The sequence below is a fragment of the Oncorhynchus nerka genome, linkage group LG2, assembly GCF_034236695.1.
Source record: "Oncorhynchus nerka isolate Pitt River linkage group LG2, Oner_Uvic_2.0, whole genome shotgun sequence".
NCBI lineage: Eukaryota > Metazoa > Chordata > Actinopteri > Salmoniformes > Salmonidae > Oncorhynchus > Oncorhynchus nerka.
This window is the reverse complement of record NC_088397.1, coordinates 27,234,275-27,251,832: the sequence shown is the minus strand read 5'-3', so window position 1 is coordinate 27,251,832 and position 17,558 is coordinate 27,234,275. Positions and strand designations below refer to the sequence as shown.

At 45.8% G+C, this 17,558-nt stretch overlaps 2 protein-coding genes and 1 pseudogene across 15 annotated transcripts in view; 2 read left to right on the top strand and 1 right to left on the bottom strand.

Moving 5' to 3' along the window:
- LOC115144604 (bromodomain adjacent to zinc finger domain protein 2B-like) overlaps positions 1 to 5,872 on the top strand; it is a 69,606-nt gene extending 63,734 nt beyond the window's left edge. For all 12 annotated transcript variants that reach the window (XM_065025306.1, XM_065025317.1, XM_065025307.1 and 9 more), the window contains 9 exons: positions 91 to 370; positions 687 to 842; positions 1,517 to 1,677; positions 1,921 to 2,249; positions 2,786 to 2,921; positions 3,138 to 3,284; positions 3,522 to 3,865; positions 4,073 to 4,216; positions 4,382 to 5,872. In XM_065025306.1, coding sequence (XP_064881378.1) covers positions 91 to 370; positions 687 to 842; positions 1,517 to 1,677; positions 1,921 to 2,249; positions 2,786 to 2,921; positions 3,138 to 3,284; positions 3,522 to 3,865; positions 4,073 to 4,216; positions 4,382 to 4,538 — 1,854 coding nt within the window. In that variant the 3' untranslated portion in view covers positions 4,539 to 5,872. The remainder of the gene's footprint in view (positions 1 to 90; positions 371 to 686; positions 843 to 1,516; positions 1,678 to 1,920; positions 2,250 to 2,785; positions 2,922 to 3,137; positions 3,285 to 3,521; positions 3,866 to 4,072; positions 4,217 to 4,381) is intronic.
- Positions 5,873 to 10,763: 4,891 nt separating this feature from the next.
- On the top strand, positions 10,764 to 15,239 carry LOC115133328 (WD repeat, SAM and U-box domain-containing protein 1-like; annotated as a pseudogene).
- The window catches only part of LOC115133297 (protein TANC1-like), a 48,445-nt gene continuing 45,890 nt past the window's right edge, over positions 15,004 to 17,558 (bottom strand). For 2 of the 3 annotated variants that reach the window (XM_029666409.2, XM_065025337.1), the window contains one exon: positions 15,004 to 17,441. In XM_029666409.2, the coding sequence (XP_029522269.1) occupies positions 15,959 to 17,441 (1,483 nt within the window). In that variant the 3' untranslated portion in view covers positions 15,004 to 15,958. The remainder of the gene's footprint in view (positions 17,442 to 17,558) is intronic. The other variant, XR_010465273.1, reaches the window with a different exon arrangement.

Here is a 17,558-nt window from a genome sequence, read left to right as displayed (position 1 = left end):
GTTTGAAGCTATAGCCCTAAGTGTAGTGATACACATTAGTTTTTCTAATCATGATATTGAAGTGTCTGTGTATGTATCTCTCCCCTCTAGGGTAAGGCTGGCGGGTCGTTGTTGGGTCTCTCAGCGTTCTGCGGTGGTTGGCCCAGTGGAATGCTGAGCCCCAGCCAGCTGCCCTTCTGCAGCAGCCCCCTGCCAGGCCACTCAGGCCTCAGCTCCGTGGAGGGCAGTGCCAACGTGGCGCCCAGCGTCTCCAGCAAGAGCGAGTCGCCTGTTCCTCCCGGCGAGAAGCTCTCGTCCACGGTGCCCTCTCCCGCCATGATGGAGGTGCCCAAGCACTCGGATCACCCCACACCACGGCCCATCCCCGAGGGTGAGCGTGTGTGTGCGAGCGCGTGTGTGGGATGAGTCATATATTTATTCAGTTAACCTTTATTCATTCACTGAGTCATAAGAATGAATCATTTATTTTGTTCCACTGGGTGGAAGAAAGGAATATCTTGAGGAGAGAGAACAGCCATGGAGTGTGTTCTGTATCAGAATACTGTAGATCTATTTCAAGTGGGCATTATATTGTCTTCAGTTCTTTTTCTGAAAAATGTCTATATGTTTATTTAATTATGTGTGTGTTGTGTGTGTGTGGTGTGTGTGTGTTGTGTGTGTGTATGTGTGTGTGTGTGTGTGCTCAGAGATGCTGTCAGGCTGGTGGCGGGTGTCAGACATTGAGGAGCTGCGCTCCCTGGTGGAGTCCCTCCACAGCCGGGGAGTCAGAGAGAAGGTCCTGCACCGACAGGTGCACAAATACATGGAGCTCATCCCACAGGTCTGCACCAAGCACCGAGACGGTGAGTACTAATTCAGACACGAACACAGGCGGTAGGTCACTCAGTTGGTTGGCTGGTAGGTCCCTCACTTACCCAATCTTTAGCAATCCGCATAGCCTTTACAGAGTAGATTTAGCCAACAGATCCCGATGAATAAAGTAGCTTTGATTTTGTGTCAGTGAAACTGAGCAGCACTCCGACTGGCAAGCCCAGACTTTCACAAAGACTTTTGCGTTGGAGTCTGATTGAGCACTGTGTTATGACAGCCCCGAGTAGTTCTACCCCTACTGAGCACACTCCAAGCACCTGCGCTTCACAATGAGTTGACATTTGGTACATGACGCATGACTGACTGCTCAATATGAGTCTGACATCAAAGCCAGATTTGTTAACGTTCACATGGTTTCTGATTGAACAGCTCTTTGTGTCTGGATATTGAATTCTTAATCTCTGTGTGTGTGTGGTGTGTGTGCGTGCGTGTGTGTGTGTGTGTGTGTGTGTGTGTGTGTGTGTGCGTGTGTGGTAAGAGTGTGTGTGGTAAGAGTGTGTGTGGTTTTGTTGTTGCGTTGGGGAGGGAGTATCGAGCGACAAAAGCAAGGCCGTGGGTGTTGGGTCTGATGTGTGAATAATATGTATGCGGCGTCTATGGAGTGTATGACTGGTCTCTAATGCCGTCCCGCCTCCCCAATCTGCAGCGGCCATGATAGAGCTGTGTGAGCTGGAGGAGAGCCAGGTGAGTGTGGAGTCAGTGCGGGGGTGGTGTGTGGAGGAGCAGGCCATGGAGATGGACATCGCTGTGCTGCAGCAGGTGGAGGAGCTGGAGAGGAAGGTCACCACCGCCAGCCTGCAGGTGAAGGTAAACAACAACAACGACATCAACAAATGAGAAGCTTCCTTTTATTATAGCTCTCATCCTTATCCATTGGAGAAAATATCGGCCTCTGTTTGAAAGTAGTGAATAGTAGCGGGGGCCACTCGCTAACCTTTTCAAGTCTAAATGTTAACCAAGATCTAGTGACAGTGGCCAGGGAATAGGTTGTTATTTAAGACCGTAGGAGTTTGAACCTAAAGACTGCATTACCCAACATTCTCTGCGCAGGGCTGGATGTACCCCGAGCCCCAATCAGAGAGGGAGGACCTGGTCTACCACGAGCACAAGCCCCTCCCCAAACACCAACCAGCGGCGGGCGGCGCTGGCGACAAAGACCAACCGGAGGACAAGGCGGACCACAAGGCGGGCGGCGTGGTGCGTCACGCGGACAACCCTCTGGACATAGCGGTGACGCGGCTGGCGGACCTGGAGAGGAACATCGAGAGGAGGTACCTGAGGAGCCCCTTAGGTACCACCATTCAGATCAGGCTGGATAATGTGGGGGCTATCGGTACCGTCACTGTCCCCGCTCCCTCCAGTAGTGCTGACAGGGAAGGGTAGGTCATCCACTCAGCATTCAACACTTCGGTGTGCTTTTTCTGTGTCATTTTTCAAAAACACATCTACCTATGCTGTCCTCTTTTTGCTTTTGCCTCTTTTTTATTGTGTATTTCATGGTCGTCTCCTGGTTTGGGGTTGACTCACAGTGTTTCTTCCCGCTGCCTTTTCCTGGCCGTCTGCATGGTGTTATGCGTCAGTAATCATCCACCTCGCTCCCCCCCCCCCCTACCATTATTTTCCCTCCTCTCCCGGCATATGCATAGGTGTCACTCCTCCCTGGCAGTGTGTGTATCTGTACCCATATATCCCTGCTGCCCCCCCCCCCCACTCACTCTCATGCCTGTGTCTGTCTGCACAGCCACAGTTTCAGCTAGTTGTGGTGACAGTGGCTGTGTGTCTGTGTATGGGCAAGTGTTTGTGTTGGAAAGCGAATGATTGAGCGTGTGTACATGCCTGCATGCGTCCGTGTTCCGACTTTCCGTTTCCTGTTTGTATGCGTCCATCCCTCTGACATCTGCGTTGCCTTCCACAGGGGCGAGGAGGAGGTGGCCCATGGGATGAAGGTGTGGAGGAAGGCCCTGGGCGACGTCCGCAGTGCCGCCCAGCTGGCCATGTGTCTCCAGCAGCTCCAGAAGTCCATCGCCTGGGAGAGGTCCATCATGAAAGTGGTAAAAGCTCAACGACTGTAGCTGGCTGGCATGGAATTTCAATATGTTAGGGAAGTGAATACTAAGGGAAGTGAATACTGTGTGTCATTGGAGAGCATTTGAATCCCAAGGCCATTTCAAGTCCCCTAGGGAATGGATTCCAATGTAAATGTTGGTAAATGTTGATTCGTAATCCATCCCTTGGGTTTGAGGTGACACTGTGTTGCCTGCTTTCAGTACTGTCAGATCTGCAGGAAGGGTGACAACGAGGACCTGCTCCTGCTGTGTGACGGCTGTGACAAAGGCTGCCACACGTACTGTCACAAACCCAAGATCACCACCATCCCCGAGGGGGACTGGTACTGCCCCGCCTGCATATCCAAGGTGACCCAAACTGTCCAGGCCACTATTCAACATTTACATATCCTACCTTACTGTAGAAGTGTGTCAGCCATGTCAGGCATGTACATTATTTCAAAGTACATCATGTAACTGTCATTTTCATATCATATATTATTTAAAAGTAGGTCATTCAACAACACTGTGTACACGATATGCTAAGTCCCATTGCTTTGTAAGTACATCTGCATGAATCTTTGTCCTCCTCCCCTCTCCCCTCAGGCAAGCGGCCCGTCTCCCAAGAACAAGAAGCTGCCCAGCAAACCGGTGGCGGGTGGATGCGGGAAGAAACCCACCGCTGCCGAGGCCAAGCGGAACGGGAAGCAGGCCGGCAACAGTAACGGTAACGTGGAGGTGTCAGAGGACGACTCGGCGAGCGCCAGCGGCACCCCGAAAAAAGGAGGAGGAGCGAAAGAGCCCCCCAGCAGGAAGAGGAAAGGAGGGGAGAGCCCCGCCCTGTCCCAGGCCCCACCCACACCCCAGTCACCCAATCAGGAGAGCCTTGTAGTGTGTGTGAAGAGAGCCAAGACAGCCAGAGACAACAACAGAGACCTGGGTTTGTGCAGGTACTGTACTACAAAATTAAACCTTTGAGTCATTTTCTAAGCACAAGTATCAGCACTTTAATCAGTGAGTTGCTGATGGAAATGTAGATGCGGGTTGTAAATGTATTTGCCTGGGGCATTGCGTTCAGCCACTTTTAAATAATTGAAGGTTCCAATGTACTGTTAACATTCCCTTCGTGACGTGTGTGTGTGTGTTCTCTTCTGCAGGGTGCTCCTGGCTGAGTTGGAGCGTCACCAGGATGCCTGGCCCTTCCTCAACCCCGTCAACACCAAGGGGATCCCTGGCTACAGGAAGGTCATCAAGAAGCCCATGGACTTCGCCACCATCAGAGAGAAGCTCGTCAGCAGCCAGTGAGTTCACTATTAATATGACACTGTTACTATCCACTCCCTAGTAGTCACACTATGACTAACCCAGAGTTTTTTTTCTGATCTAGTCACGTAACCAGGAAACGATAACATAACAATCGAGTGTTTTACTAATTTACTCGAAATGATCTGTTCCTCTCGTTTCAGGTATCAGAATCTGGAGACTTTCATTATTGACGTCAACCTGGTTTTTGATAACTGTGAAAAGTTTAATGAAGACAATTCAGACATTGGGCGAGCGGGACACAACATGAGGAAGTTCTTTGATAAGAGATGGACAGAGCTTCTCAATGAAATAAACTAATCCATCAATTTGGGTGTTTGTTTTACCGATCATCATCACTGTCTCAAACCAGACCTCAAGTAAAGTTCTATTTGACATTTCATAGCAGAGGCACCACGTTTTGGGAACGACAAGATGATGATGCTGGTCCGTCTGTACTTTGGGACGAACCCGGGGCAGTTAAAGTGAAATGTCAACAGACAGACTTGTAACGCTGGTGTTGCTACAGTACAACAGGGATCCAAACACCCAAAGAGTCCCACACAATGTCAACCGGGTGTCTTAGTGCAATACCATTTCCTGTTCAAGATCATTGCACTGAATCCTCATCCTGCTCAACCACCCAAGATGCATCTGCAGTAGAATACTTTCCACTACTTGTAAATAGACGTTTTATTTTTATTTAATCGTATTATAGTGAATGTATTTAATTTTTTAATAATTATTTATGAATCAATAAATAAAATAAAAAAGGTCCACATCATTTTCTATGAAAAGGAAGAATCAGCTCAACTGCTTTGAATCGAAAGGAATGTCTATCTTTGTTTGACTTTTATTCGATTTTTTTCCCAAATATGAAACAAAGCCAAGAATTTTTTTTGCTGTTTACACTGTTCTATGCTTTTGGGCACCAGAGGACTGTAATCATTACGTTAAAACTGTACAACTGCATTTAATTACAAAAATAGCAGAAAAACAGTCAGACAATGGTGATACATGTGTATATACTGTTTATTAATGTCAATATTCAAGTCTTGTTTGGAACGAATTGTTTAAAATATCAGATATTGTTTATGCCTTAGAATGATTGTAGCATTCTATTCTATTTTAGTGAAAGTGATTAAAAAAAACATTATAAATATTGTTTGTACAATATATACATATCCTCTGCAAACACTGTGGTATCCTTAATCTTGGTAGTGCCTACCCTTCCAAAAGGGGCGTAGGGGATATCATTTTTTGGGTTTTTCCATTTTTATGATGACATTATTTTTATATAATTTAAATCCAACATGGCCTCCAAAGTCTGACAGTGACACAGTAATCATTCCTCTCCATACAGAAAGAGAAACACAAACGACGTTTAAAGTATTATTATTTTTTTTCCATGAAACATTTCCCCATATCTGCCTTGCCACAGTACAGAGGACGTAAGGCCATTTGTAACCACTGTGTTTGAATCTCGCTGTGTGTCGTGGCCTAATGGAGGCAGCTAGAGTTTTTTGTACCCAAGTCAGAGTACTTGAAGTTACTTTATTTAAGATATTGTGGAAAAAAAGTATCATTCTTTTTGTAGGAGCTTTATTTTTCACTAGTGTGTGGCACGGACCTATTAAAGTATGTTTTTCAACCTAGTTTCACTCTGGGTGTGTTATTTTCCCTCTTCTACCTAGCCTGTGTCATGAGTCATGCAATTTTAATTTGGATGATGTGAGTGGGGAAGAGAATACCATTTTAGTTTTGCAATGCTTTTGGGTAGCACATGAATGTAGTACCTATTCAATTTAGGGCCTATTTTTGATGTTTTTCGACCTAGTTTCCTGCTGGGTGAGTTATTTTCCCTTTTCTACCTACCCTGTGTAATGAGTCATGCCATTTTAATTTGGATGATTTGAGTGGGGAGGAGAATACCTTTGTAGTTTTGCTATGCTTTTGGGTTGCACATTAATGTAGTACCTATTCAATGTAGGGCCTATTTTGGCCCCTCAAATCACCTACTTCTACTAGCCCTTTTGTTCACACAAATATAAAATAATTTGATACATCTAGCCTATATGTTAATGACTCATAGGGTTTAGATCAGAATCTAGACTTTGGAGATTGAGTCATTTTTAGATCTGTCAAAACATGAAAGGGTAGCCTACAAGGAGAACTTTCAGTTTGCTGTCATTGTGAATGGGTTTAATGTTGTTTGGACATGATTGATGGGTGGTAACACATTTCCTGCATTTTAAAGGCCCAATGCAGTCATTTTTATCTCAATATCAAATAATTTCTGGGGAACAATTAAGTAACTTACTGTAATAGCTTTCCATGAAAATGGTCAAAAAGAAACTACAATTATTTTTAAGCAATCAATGGTAGTGACAGGGGAATGTGAACATCAAACCAAATATGGAGTTGATTTCAGGTTATTTTGGTCACAGGAATCACAAGGCCCTCACCCTTCCATTGATTTTTAGCTAGTGATGGCTAAAGTTAGCTACATTTGTAGTGGCTGTTTAAAGACAACAGATATAGCCCTCTGGAATATTATATTCACTTATATGCCGATGATGCCTATGTTTTCCCAAAATATCAACATATATCATTGATAAAGAGGTTTGTTTGGAACCTCTCTGTACTGGCTCTGACATTTCCGACTTGTTAACTGGTTGTAGTTATACACATGCCCGTTCAACCAATTAGCAAGTCGGAAATTTCAGAGTTACGATGCGGCTATGGGTATATGACTTGGGTGACTGGAGTCTTTGACCATTTTTAGGACCTTCCTCTGACACCGTCAATAGAAAGAAATAGTAATGGAATATTTTTGTAGGCACTAACTCAGCCATTGATTCGTTGGACAAAGCCTATGAGAAAATTAATAGAGCTTTTATATGGTTTTTGGATAAACTATCTCATGTGCTTTGTTCTATGAGATCATTTTAAGCATTTATGCAAACAAAAAAATCACAAAACCACATAAAAGGCTTCATAATTCATAAAGTACACATTAACTGACTGATATTATCTCATAGAACAAAATGTATAAGATCCCCCCTAAACCTGTGTTAACCTCAGACCATATTTTCGACGTTAATCTCAAAACCATATTCCTTCCCCATAAATTTTCCCACATGGGAATGGCTGAACGAACTCATTTCCGGTTTTTATTACTGCAGGTTGCAAGCTCCATGGCTCATACTTCGAGAAGGGGACGAAGCGACGGGAGTATGGACGAGTGGGTGTGTCGAAATGAAAGTAGTAGGCGTGTGGAAAGTAGTGGGTGTGTCGAAAGCGCTCTGCTTTTACGTTAGACGGTTTTGATTGTTTTTTTAAATGTATTTCTTGAGTGGCAGCAAATCTGCACAATTAGCTGATTCCCTGTCCATTCACCCACTCCTTTCGACACACCTACTCGCCACATGGTGCGTTCAAGATAAATGGGAACTCTGATAAAAACGAGGTAAAATCATTAAGGTTGGTTAGTCGAAGCTCTCGAAAGAGTCCTCTCGGCAGAGGCCCGAGTTCCCAACTTGGAATTCTGAGGATGACCGTTCAAAACTACTTTTCCAAATCAGAGCTTGTTTTGTCACAAGTTCCCAGTTGTCTTGAACACACTGACGTTTGGGGGAAGGCCATCATGGTCAGCTGACCATATGACAGCGTGCATGACCAGGAAGTAAACATTGAACATAGACACGCAAAGAGGTAAGACAATAAACACACATCCCACTTTAGTTAGAATATAAAATAATACTGGCTTTGTATTTACATGCATTTGTTATAATACAAACTAAACAACAGGAGCATATAGTGATGCTGTTGCGTGAACAGCTAGACTAGCTAAAGGGTTAGTTAACTAGCTAGCCAGCAGATCCGACACATTATGCTTGCTTATAACTAAAGCTGCACTACAGGGTCGGACAGTCCGTTTGCATGAAGGTGCGCTATACTTAAATCATTTCTGGTTGCTAAAATGCCGAAGAGTTTGCCAAATTCCAATTTATGGGTCATAAAAAGCAAGTATAGTGTAGATAATCATTTTACCATCTAAACTGCTGTGAAATATATTTTCAATAAACAAAAAATATTGTATTTTCAGCTGTTTAAAGCTGGTGTACAATACCGAAAGTAAAAGATGCAAAAACGAAACTTAAGAACGGGAAGCACAGATAGTGCACAGAGAACAGCTCTACTGCTTATTAGACTTGCTTTCAATGAGAATGATAGATCTATAACTCACATTACTATGTGAATTTGGTTGGCTCGCCCAAAAAGTGACATATTGTAGCTTTAAATTAAGACACAGTGGATATGGCTCGGAAAACACATCTAATTCCAAGGATAAATTGTACTTCGAATACTCCCAAATGTTACACAGAGAAGATTGAAAAACTGCTAGTTTTTGAAAAACTGCCCTTTTATAAAACAAACTACTGATTTCAACACCCAAAAGACTTGTTGTGTGCCGCAATGTCGTGTGTAATTGTGGTGCTGAAACTAGTTTCACTAGGTGCGCAACGTAATTTGTGGAGTTCAGTTTTATTGGCTACATGTTAACTAGCAGTAGCCACAGCAGCCATTATGGAATGGCACATTGCGCTGAACAACAAAGGAGCTGATTGGCTGACACTGCCATTCCAAAATGGCTGATGTGGCAACTGCTATTTAGCATGAGGACAAAAAGTGCATTTTTCTGGAAAAACTAGCAGTCGTTCAATCTTGTCAGTGTAACAGTTGGGATAATGGGACAATTGATTCAAAGCTCTCAAAGCTTCAAATCAAGTTCTTTCTCATCCCTGAGTTGAGGTAAGTTTTCTGAGCCATATCACGCGCCAGCTCTGCGAAGCCTGTCCGACCCTTTAGTGCAGCTGTAAGCAAGCGTAAGGTGCTGGGTCTGCTCGCTACAAACTACCCACTGTGCACAGACCTCAGTTCAACGTATAGTTTTGATTGACATTTGGTTGAGTTGTCAACCAATGTGAAATCAACAAAACCTTTCACCATATCATTGGATTTAGCTTAAAGTTGGGTGGGAAAAAAAGACAAATCCCTTACGTTGATGACTTTTTGCAAATCCAATTAGTTTTCCACGTTGATTCAACGTCATCACATAGTTTTTTGGGGCTTGAAATGACGTGGAAACCATGTTGATTCAAACCGTTTTTTCCCAGTGGGTAGTAAAGTAGCTTATTTGCTAAAATGCATGCGATTGCAACCTCTCTGCTCTGGCAACAGATGGTTTCCAGGTGTGGCAAGCTGTTTGGATAACAACAGCTAGCTATCTTGTAATCATTGTAATGTCACACAGTTAATAGTTCTATTCTATTGTCAAAGGGATTCATCAAGACCAACTCAAATGGCGTCCCTGATCTGCCCCCTGCAAGACCATCGATGTCAACTGGTGCGCCTTCTCCCCGACACTGCTGCCCACCTGTTCAGCTGACAAAACCTTACGAATTTACAACACCCAAGACTTTTCCCGAAGTCCCATAATCCCCACTCTCTGGCCACGGCTACGGCGTCCACTGTTGTTGCTTCAGCGCCTGTGGTCAGTATTTAGCCTCGTGTTCAACAGTTGTGTGGTCAACGGACACCGGTGAGATAGAGGCAGTGCTGGAGCATCCGGGTAGGAACCCTGTCAGGGTTTGCGCCTTCTCGCCCCGACTCTTCACACCTGGTTTTGGAGGTGTCTGATGGCACTTTAGGGCTTTGGGGTTTCCCTACGAAAACTTTGCACAGGTGAACTTGATGGATTGATATCGTTTATCTCCAAGTTATCGAAGCATAAATAGACCTGCAGGTGTTGCCTATATCAAGTGAGGCTTTGCTGGCCTCTGCAGACTGATGTTATGTGTTGTCTCTTGCAGAGTGTTCTTAAATGAGTATTTGTCAACAGTGAATGACACCACTGTGGTGGCCTGCTCCTTCAACCCCTGTGGCCAGATGTTTGTCACTGAATCTACGTATGGGGACCTCAGGCTGTGGGACCTGGACATGAACCAGCTCCATGCAGAGAAGAACAATCACGACTCGGGGGTCACCTGCTACTGCTTTGGCCCCAAGATCCTCAGTGGTGGTGGTGGTGATGCTGATGCTGATGATATTTTCCTCCCTCTATCTTTGGGTTTGGCCTGTTCCCAGATCTGTTTGTACAAACACGACAATGATCGTAGGAGTTGTCTATACAGCACAACATTTTGATCTGGGACCAGGTTATCTTGGAGTCTCCATATATGGGAATTTGTTGAGACAGGTGTTTGATTAATTTGTTCCCGTCTCTCAGGTAGCGGTGGGGTAGAGTTCCGCCGGGCCTCCTGTGGACAAGGCCGCACGCTGAAGGTATGGACCGTCTCTAGATCCAACACAGGCAGTACGTTGACCACGCGCTATGGTTATGCGAATGCCCTGTTTAACGTCGAACTGTGTGCATATGTTGATGTGGTGGATGTGTGTTCACAATGAATGATCTGAGGGTGTCGTCCATCCGTCCCCTCTGGCCCGTAGGTTGTAAGATGCAGCTGCTGCACATCCTGACCGGCCGGTCTGCCCCGGTGCTCTCCTGTGCTTTCTCTGCAGACGAACAGCTGCTTGTGTCTGGGTAAGTCCCCCCGTCCGTAGGTGATCTAAGGCAAAGCGCTTTCACAGTTGGTCAAGATAAAGTTGTACATTTACTCCAATTGGCCACAAGGGGGAGAAGTGTGTTGCTTTTTTACCATGGCCTTTTCTGTTGCAGCTCAGTGGACAAAACAGTCACATGATGCTGTAAGACACTCGAGCTCTTTTCATTACCGTAGATGTCATTTCAGTTTAACTCCCCATGCTAATGTTCCACACAGAAACCCATCAACACCGCCCATCTGAACTTGAGTGTTGTTGCTTTTTCAGAGCCAGGGGGCTTTGCTCGACACATTGAACCAACACGAGAGGTAATCTTCCTTCTTACCCTTGGGGACATCGTCTCATCTCAACGGCCTTCTTCGAATAGCCTACTTTTAAAAAAATGTACCTTTCCGTCCTCCCTCCCATGATCCTTTGCTGTAGGTACGTGACGCCGTGCACCTTCTCTCCCAGCGCACCCCTGATCGCCACGGTTTCTATGGACAAGACTGTCAATATATGGAGAGTAGAGGACGGATGCAGTGGCCATGGTGGGTAACACACACACACAGATGGACAGAAGTCTAAGATAGGTGTATTGACATGCTGCCAGTGTTATTGGCATTAAGAATGCCATTAGCATTCTGAGTCACGGTGTGGGGTTCCTACGTACTGTTTCACTATTTTCTCATGTAAACAAAGATCCTGTTGACTTAATGGTGATGACAGCCTGGTGATTATGTGCTGTTTTTGCATAAGCTCTTCTTTATTGACTATGGCTTAATTATGTTTTTTTATTCTGCCAATCCCCATCCCTCTCTCTGCATGGTTCATGGGGGGGCTAATCTTTACCTGATGAGTCATACATTTTCTCCCTCATCTGCACCACTCACGCCCCATCTGCTCATTGAAAGCAGTGAGGGATGGAGGGTCTCTGTGAAACCTAGGAGTCCCACTGCTATCAAAGAGGGCTTTATTGAGCACCCAGGTGATAATGCCTTCTGCTAATATGGCTGAGTCTTTCATAGCCTGTTGTGTTTCCAGGTGACTTTTTCCTTGAAGCACTGCCTGGCGAGAACTGAGTTGCTTTTCTATTTTCACGTGTATTCACTGTATTAGTGTACACAGTGTACAAAACATTAAGAACACCTTCCTAATATTGAGTTGCATCCCCCCCCGTTTGCCCTCAGAACAGCCTCAATTCATCAGGGATTCATCAGTTTATGATATGGAAAGAGCAGGTGTTCATAATGTTTTTGTACACCCAGTAGTTGTATGGGCTCACAATGCTTTCTTCCTCTCCTCCTCTCACCTGACACCTTTCCAATAACCTATACACAGCTCTTTCTAAGAGAGGCTTGTCAATAAAAGGCTTGCAATTCAATGACTGTAAATACATTCATGTTCATCGTTTTAGTTGACAATGGTATTTTTTCATTTTTTTTAATGCAGAGTCTTACTGTGGTCTATGTAATGTACTACATTTTTCACATCTTGTTATCCAGTTGAAACTGCAACATTCTCATGTGGAGGTGGGGAAAGTGAGTAAAAAGCACTATAGAAACGTTTGATGGATTACACATTAACTATAGTAACAGCATGTCATTGAGAGATACTAATGTGCGGTCACTTCCTGGCTTCTGACCGATCAGGCAGAAAGTTGCCGGGTCACTGCAGACTTCTGGTTAGTGATTGGTCAGAGGAGGGCGTGTGAGGAGGGGCTGGAGACGCTGGTGGAGAACTTCAAGGCAAACAACATAGATGGAGCTGAGCTCGTCAGACCAAGGAGACACTGGCCTCAGAACTCAACATGGGTGGGGACGGCACATCACGCCATCGACTAGACACATTATCATAATAACATGCATTATCATGCAGCTAATTGTGCATTATCATATGCTACACATTACCTACTTGTCAGTCTGGTATCTGAGATCAACATTTTGTACAGTAGCTGGAAACAGCGTCATCACATACTCAGACTGGAATATTGTTTTAAGTAGGGGGAGGGACAAATGAAAAACAAGGTGGACATTGAGGAATGAATGTTAATGAGATTTCCTCAGGATTACATGCATTTGAACTGTACAGCATTAGATTAGGCCATGTGTATTCTGCTTTAAGATTTCTGCCCCATTACATAACACAATTACTCATCCCAAAATACATATCAAGTAACATAGAAAATAGTACACACCGGATACCATTTCTGTCTGAAACAATTCTAAAATCCATCTAAAAATGTGACTTACAGATTTTGGTGGATCTGTATATCTTCTCTTTTAATTACAGATCTTTCACCCTAGTGAGGAAAGCCAGTTTTCCCAACTTTTTCTCTGTGAGGTGGTCGGTGTCTGTCTGTTGTTGGTCTCTCATGCCAATAGCAACCATGGTAACCAAACAGCCGTGTTCTCTAAAAGAGATGAATCTTTTAGTAGACATGGGTGTCTCTCTACTGTCTCTGAGAGTGAGAGATGGCACCATGCCAGGCTGTTGTCTTCCTGATGGAGGGCTCTTTTTTTTGTGTGTGTGTGTGTCTAACACACACACACTGACCTCACTTTACTGTAGTCTCCATGGTGACCAGGAAATGGGTCATGTACGCAGTGTGTTCAAGCCAGGATATCACGTCCACAAATGATGCAAGCTCCGTTGGCCAATGTACCATTTTCCCTTAACTCTGCCTGGTTGTTTCCTGTTGGTGTACTGTAGAGTCTGTGGGGCTGCGCAGTATGGTCCTGAGGAAGGTGGGGGAGCTGTAGAGGGGGGTGTGTGTACCGGTGTTCCTGATGAGTTCCTCTGTCCAATCACCAGAGAGCTGATGAGGGACCCTGTTATCGCTGCAGGTGGGACACGCCCCCACGGCAATCTGTCTATCTGTCTGGTTGTGCCTTTTTTAGATATCTATTGCTATACTACAACATTTTTTTGTAATACAGTGGTGTGTTTTTAAAGGATGCAAAACACACTATCCATCTTGTCTACTTTTTCTTCTGAACAGATGGGTTCTCCTCTGAAAGGGAAGCGATTTGAGAGCTGGATCACAACCAAGAATCGTTCCAGCCCCATGACCAACCTGCCCTTACGGACACCACATCTGACCCCAAACCGAACCCTGAAGATGGCTATTGGACGCTGGAGGACCAGCCAGTGAGAAAGAGGGATGCAAGCGCGTCTCTACATCCCTCACAGTAGGGATGGTGCCAGGTTTCCTCAAGATGTGACGCTTGGCATTTAAGCCAAAGAGTTCAGTCTTGCTTTCATCAGACCAAAGAATTTTGTTTCTCATGGTCTGAGTCTTTAGATGCCTTTTGGCAAACTCCAAGTGGGCTGTCATGTGCCCTTTACTGAGGGGTTTCTGTCTAGACACTCTACCATAAAGTCCTGATAGGTGGAATGCTGCAGAGATGGTTGTCCTTCTGGACGGTTCTCTGATCTCCACAGAGGAACTCTGGAGCTCTGTCAGAGTGACCATTGAGTTCTTGGTCACCTCCCTGACCAAGGCCCTTCTTTCGATTGCTTCGTTTGGCCTTGAGGCCGGCTCTAGGAAGAGCCTTGGTGGTTCCAAACTTCCATTTAAGAGTGGAGGCCACTATGTTCTTGGGGACCTTCAATGCTGCAGAAATGTTTTGGTACTCTTCTCCAGATCTGTGCCTCCTTTGACCTCATGGCTTGGGTTTTGCTCTGACATGCACTGTCAACCGTGGGACCTTTATATAGTCAGGTGTGTGCCTTTCCAAATCATGTCCAATCAAGTTGTAGAAACATCTCAAGGATGATCAATGGAAACAGAATGCACCAGATCTCAATTTCGAGTCTAATAGCAAAGGGTCTGAATACTTGTGTAAATGAATTGTTTCAGCTTATTTGTAACGAATTTGCAAACATAAAAAAAATTTTTTTTTAAATGGTTGCTTTGTCATTATGGGTATTGTGTGTAGATGTATTATTTGAAATCCTCAATCAATTTTAGAATAAGGCTGTAATGTAACAATGTGGAAAAAGTTGCGGGGTCTGAATACTTTCCAAATGCACTGTAGGCATTTTGAAGGGATACTGGTGTCAACAACAGAAGTGTTCAATCTATGGCTGAAGTTATACAACAAGGGATAGCAGGTGTCGGTACACACCACGGTGTTTGAAATGAGGGGAAGGGAGATGACATTTCAAAAGGGAAGACTGTTGTCATTGTAGTTTTCCAAAGAGATTTTATTTCCCCATGATTATTATGGTGGTAGTGCTTGAGCATAGTCTGTATCATGTGTCGCATAGCTCACAAATCAAAGATGGCAACAATGTACATGTAGAATATCTGCATCTCACCAATAATACCCTTTACAAGCTATTCTGTACCTTTACTGTAAACTGTTAATGTTGTGCACACAAACGAAATAAATCCCATCGACTTTTCAAATATTTCTCTAGCTGTGCAAAAATAACTATATCAAATATATTGTTCTTACAACTGACCAAGCCGTCGGCACAGTAAATACATTAACATAGACCGCAACAACAAGCAGTTACAACAACGTCCGTAGGATTATATGTAAACTTAGTTAAATATGATTATTTATAAAATGTACAAAGGTATAGAAACCCTCCATGCATTGTGAAGCACTTTGCATCGAGGGCTCTGGTATACTGACAAAGGCGATCACCACTTATATCATCTATAAATAGAACACGTACAAATCTAATGTATAAACATCCCTATTCGATATGCGTGCCGATCATTAGCCAATCGTTTAATCAAATGGCTTTTCGTCCATTAGCATCCGAAACCCTTTAGTGTTGTTCTTTACAAACTACATCATAGTTACGTTGTTATAATGGCCCATAGTAGGATGCTATGCTACTGTTCAGCTATTGGACTGGTACTATATGGTGTTTCCCAGGTCTGATTACGTGCACTGTGTTGTTTGCTTACTGGTGTTGCTCTAGGCATGCTTACGCAAAAAGCACAAAAGCCTCAAATGCTGCTTAAGTCTAAACGCAGTGCATCACATACACTGTCACTTTACAAGAGTCCGATTTAAGGAAAGAAACTTTGAAACCCTTCCCTTGCCACCGTTTTTCTGGAATACAGAGAAATGTATTATGGGGTCTGCGTTTGTGCTTGAATGAACATGGCCAGTTCAGACGTTGGATTCTATAAAGGAGCGTTTAGGTTTGATGGGTAGGATGGCTGGGTTATCTCTGGTGAACCCTGCCTGCCGGTGGTTCCCGTCTGGGAACTGGGAGGAGTGATGTAGGCCTGCAGCTGGACCTGGTCTTGGCTCCCTGTGGTAGAACCTGTCTCCAAACTCCCGGGCCTTGGCCTGAGCCTGTTGGGCCAGGTGCTGGGCCTGAGCCTGTTGGGCCGGGTGCTGGGTTTGAGCCTGGGCCCCGTTGAGCACCTGGAGGGGAGCCTGGCTCTGCAGTGGCTCAGCGTAGGAGGACCTCCGCTTGAACTCATTATTCAATCCCTGGATGTTGTCCGTAGGGGCCATGCTGTGTCTCTGGTTCTCTAGACCTTCAGGGGAAAGTGGCTGGGAGTGAGGCTGACCTTGCCAGCCCAGTCCAGGTGGGGGTTGCCCCTGGACACGCACTGCCTTGTCCTTCACCCCCATGAATGGCCGAGGCTTGAGCTCTGGTTTAGCCGGTTTGGGGCGAGGCACATCGGGGCCCTGAGTAGCCTGGGTCCTGCTGCTGTCTGACAGGGTCCCGCTAGAGGCTAGGCTACTGCTAGAGCTGGAGGCCTTCATACTGCCTGTCTGACCACCAGAACGCAGACCGGGGCCAGCCGGCCCCCCAGAACCCTCCCTCCTTACCTCCTTACCAACCCCAGGGGTGAGGGACCCAGCCTGCCCGTCCAACGTGGTGCCGGGGTGGGCTGAGAGCCTTTCTGTTCCCCTAGCCAGGCTGGAGGAGTGGCCCTGGAAGGGCTGGACAGATGAGGAGGAGGAGAGGTGGTGGTGGTTGACAGGGGTGAGCCCCGAGTGGTGGTCTGTGGAAGAGGAGGGCAGAGGGCTGATGTCGATGCCCAGGCCAGGGCTGGGTCTCAGGGAGGTGGAGATGTGTCTGCCTGGCAGGGGGCTGGAGGGGCCACACAAAGACATAGGCCTGCCCCCTGGTCTGCCCCCTACCTGCAGGGAGTTACAGTGCTGCTGCTGCTTGGTCTTCATGCTTTGGTTCTGTCTAGGGCCCTGCTTGTCCAGAGACAGGTTGGTCTGTGTGGACCCATCCAGAGGGGAATCAGGCCTGGGGTCCAGGGGAGCTAAGCCCACTGCGCCTGGTACTGGTGGGAGAGCCCTGTTGGGTCCATAGGGGTTCTTGGGCCTGTTGGGTCCATAGGGGTTCTGTGAGGGCTCTTCCTCTCCCCCTATCTCCTCATAATCATCATCTAGTTCATCCTGGCTCTGTGTATCACAACTCCTCTCTGTGTCCTGGCTCCTCTCTGTGAGGTCCTCGGGAGTCTGACTGTGTGCTGCTTGTTGGCCCTGTGGTGTGTTGGGGGACTGCTGCTGCTGCTGTTGTTGACACTCGTCCTCCACACGCGTCAGCAGACGGTGGATCTCCCGGTTGGTGGGGCAGAGCCGAGACGCCTCTAGGAGGTCGGCTAGCGCCGCTGCATACTGCCTGGATGGACACATGAGGCGAACATAGTGAGAGGTGAGTGTGTCTTGTCCTTAGACAAAACTGTACCCGTCCATTCTAGTCCCCCCTTGTTGTCAGTATAAACGGAGAACTGGTGTG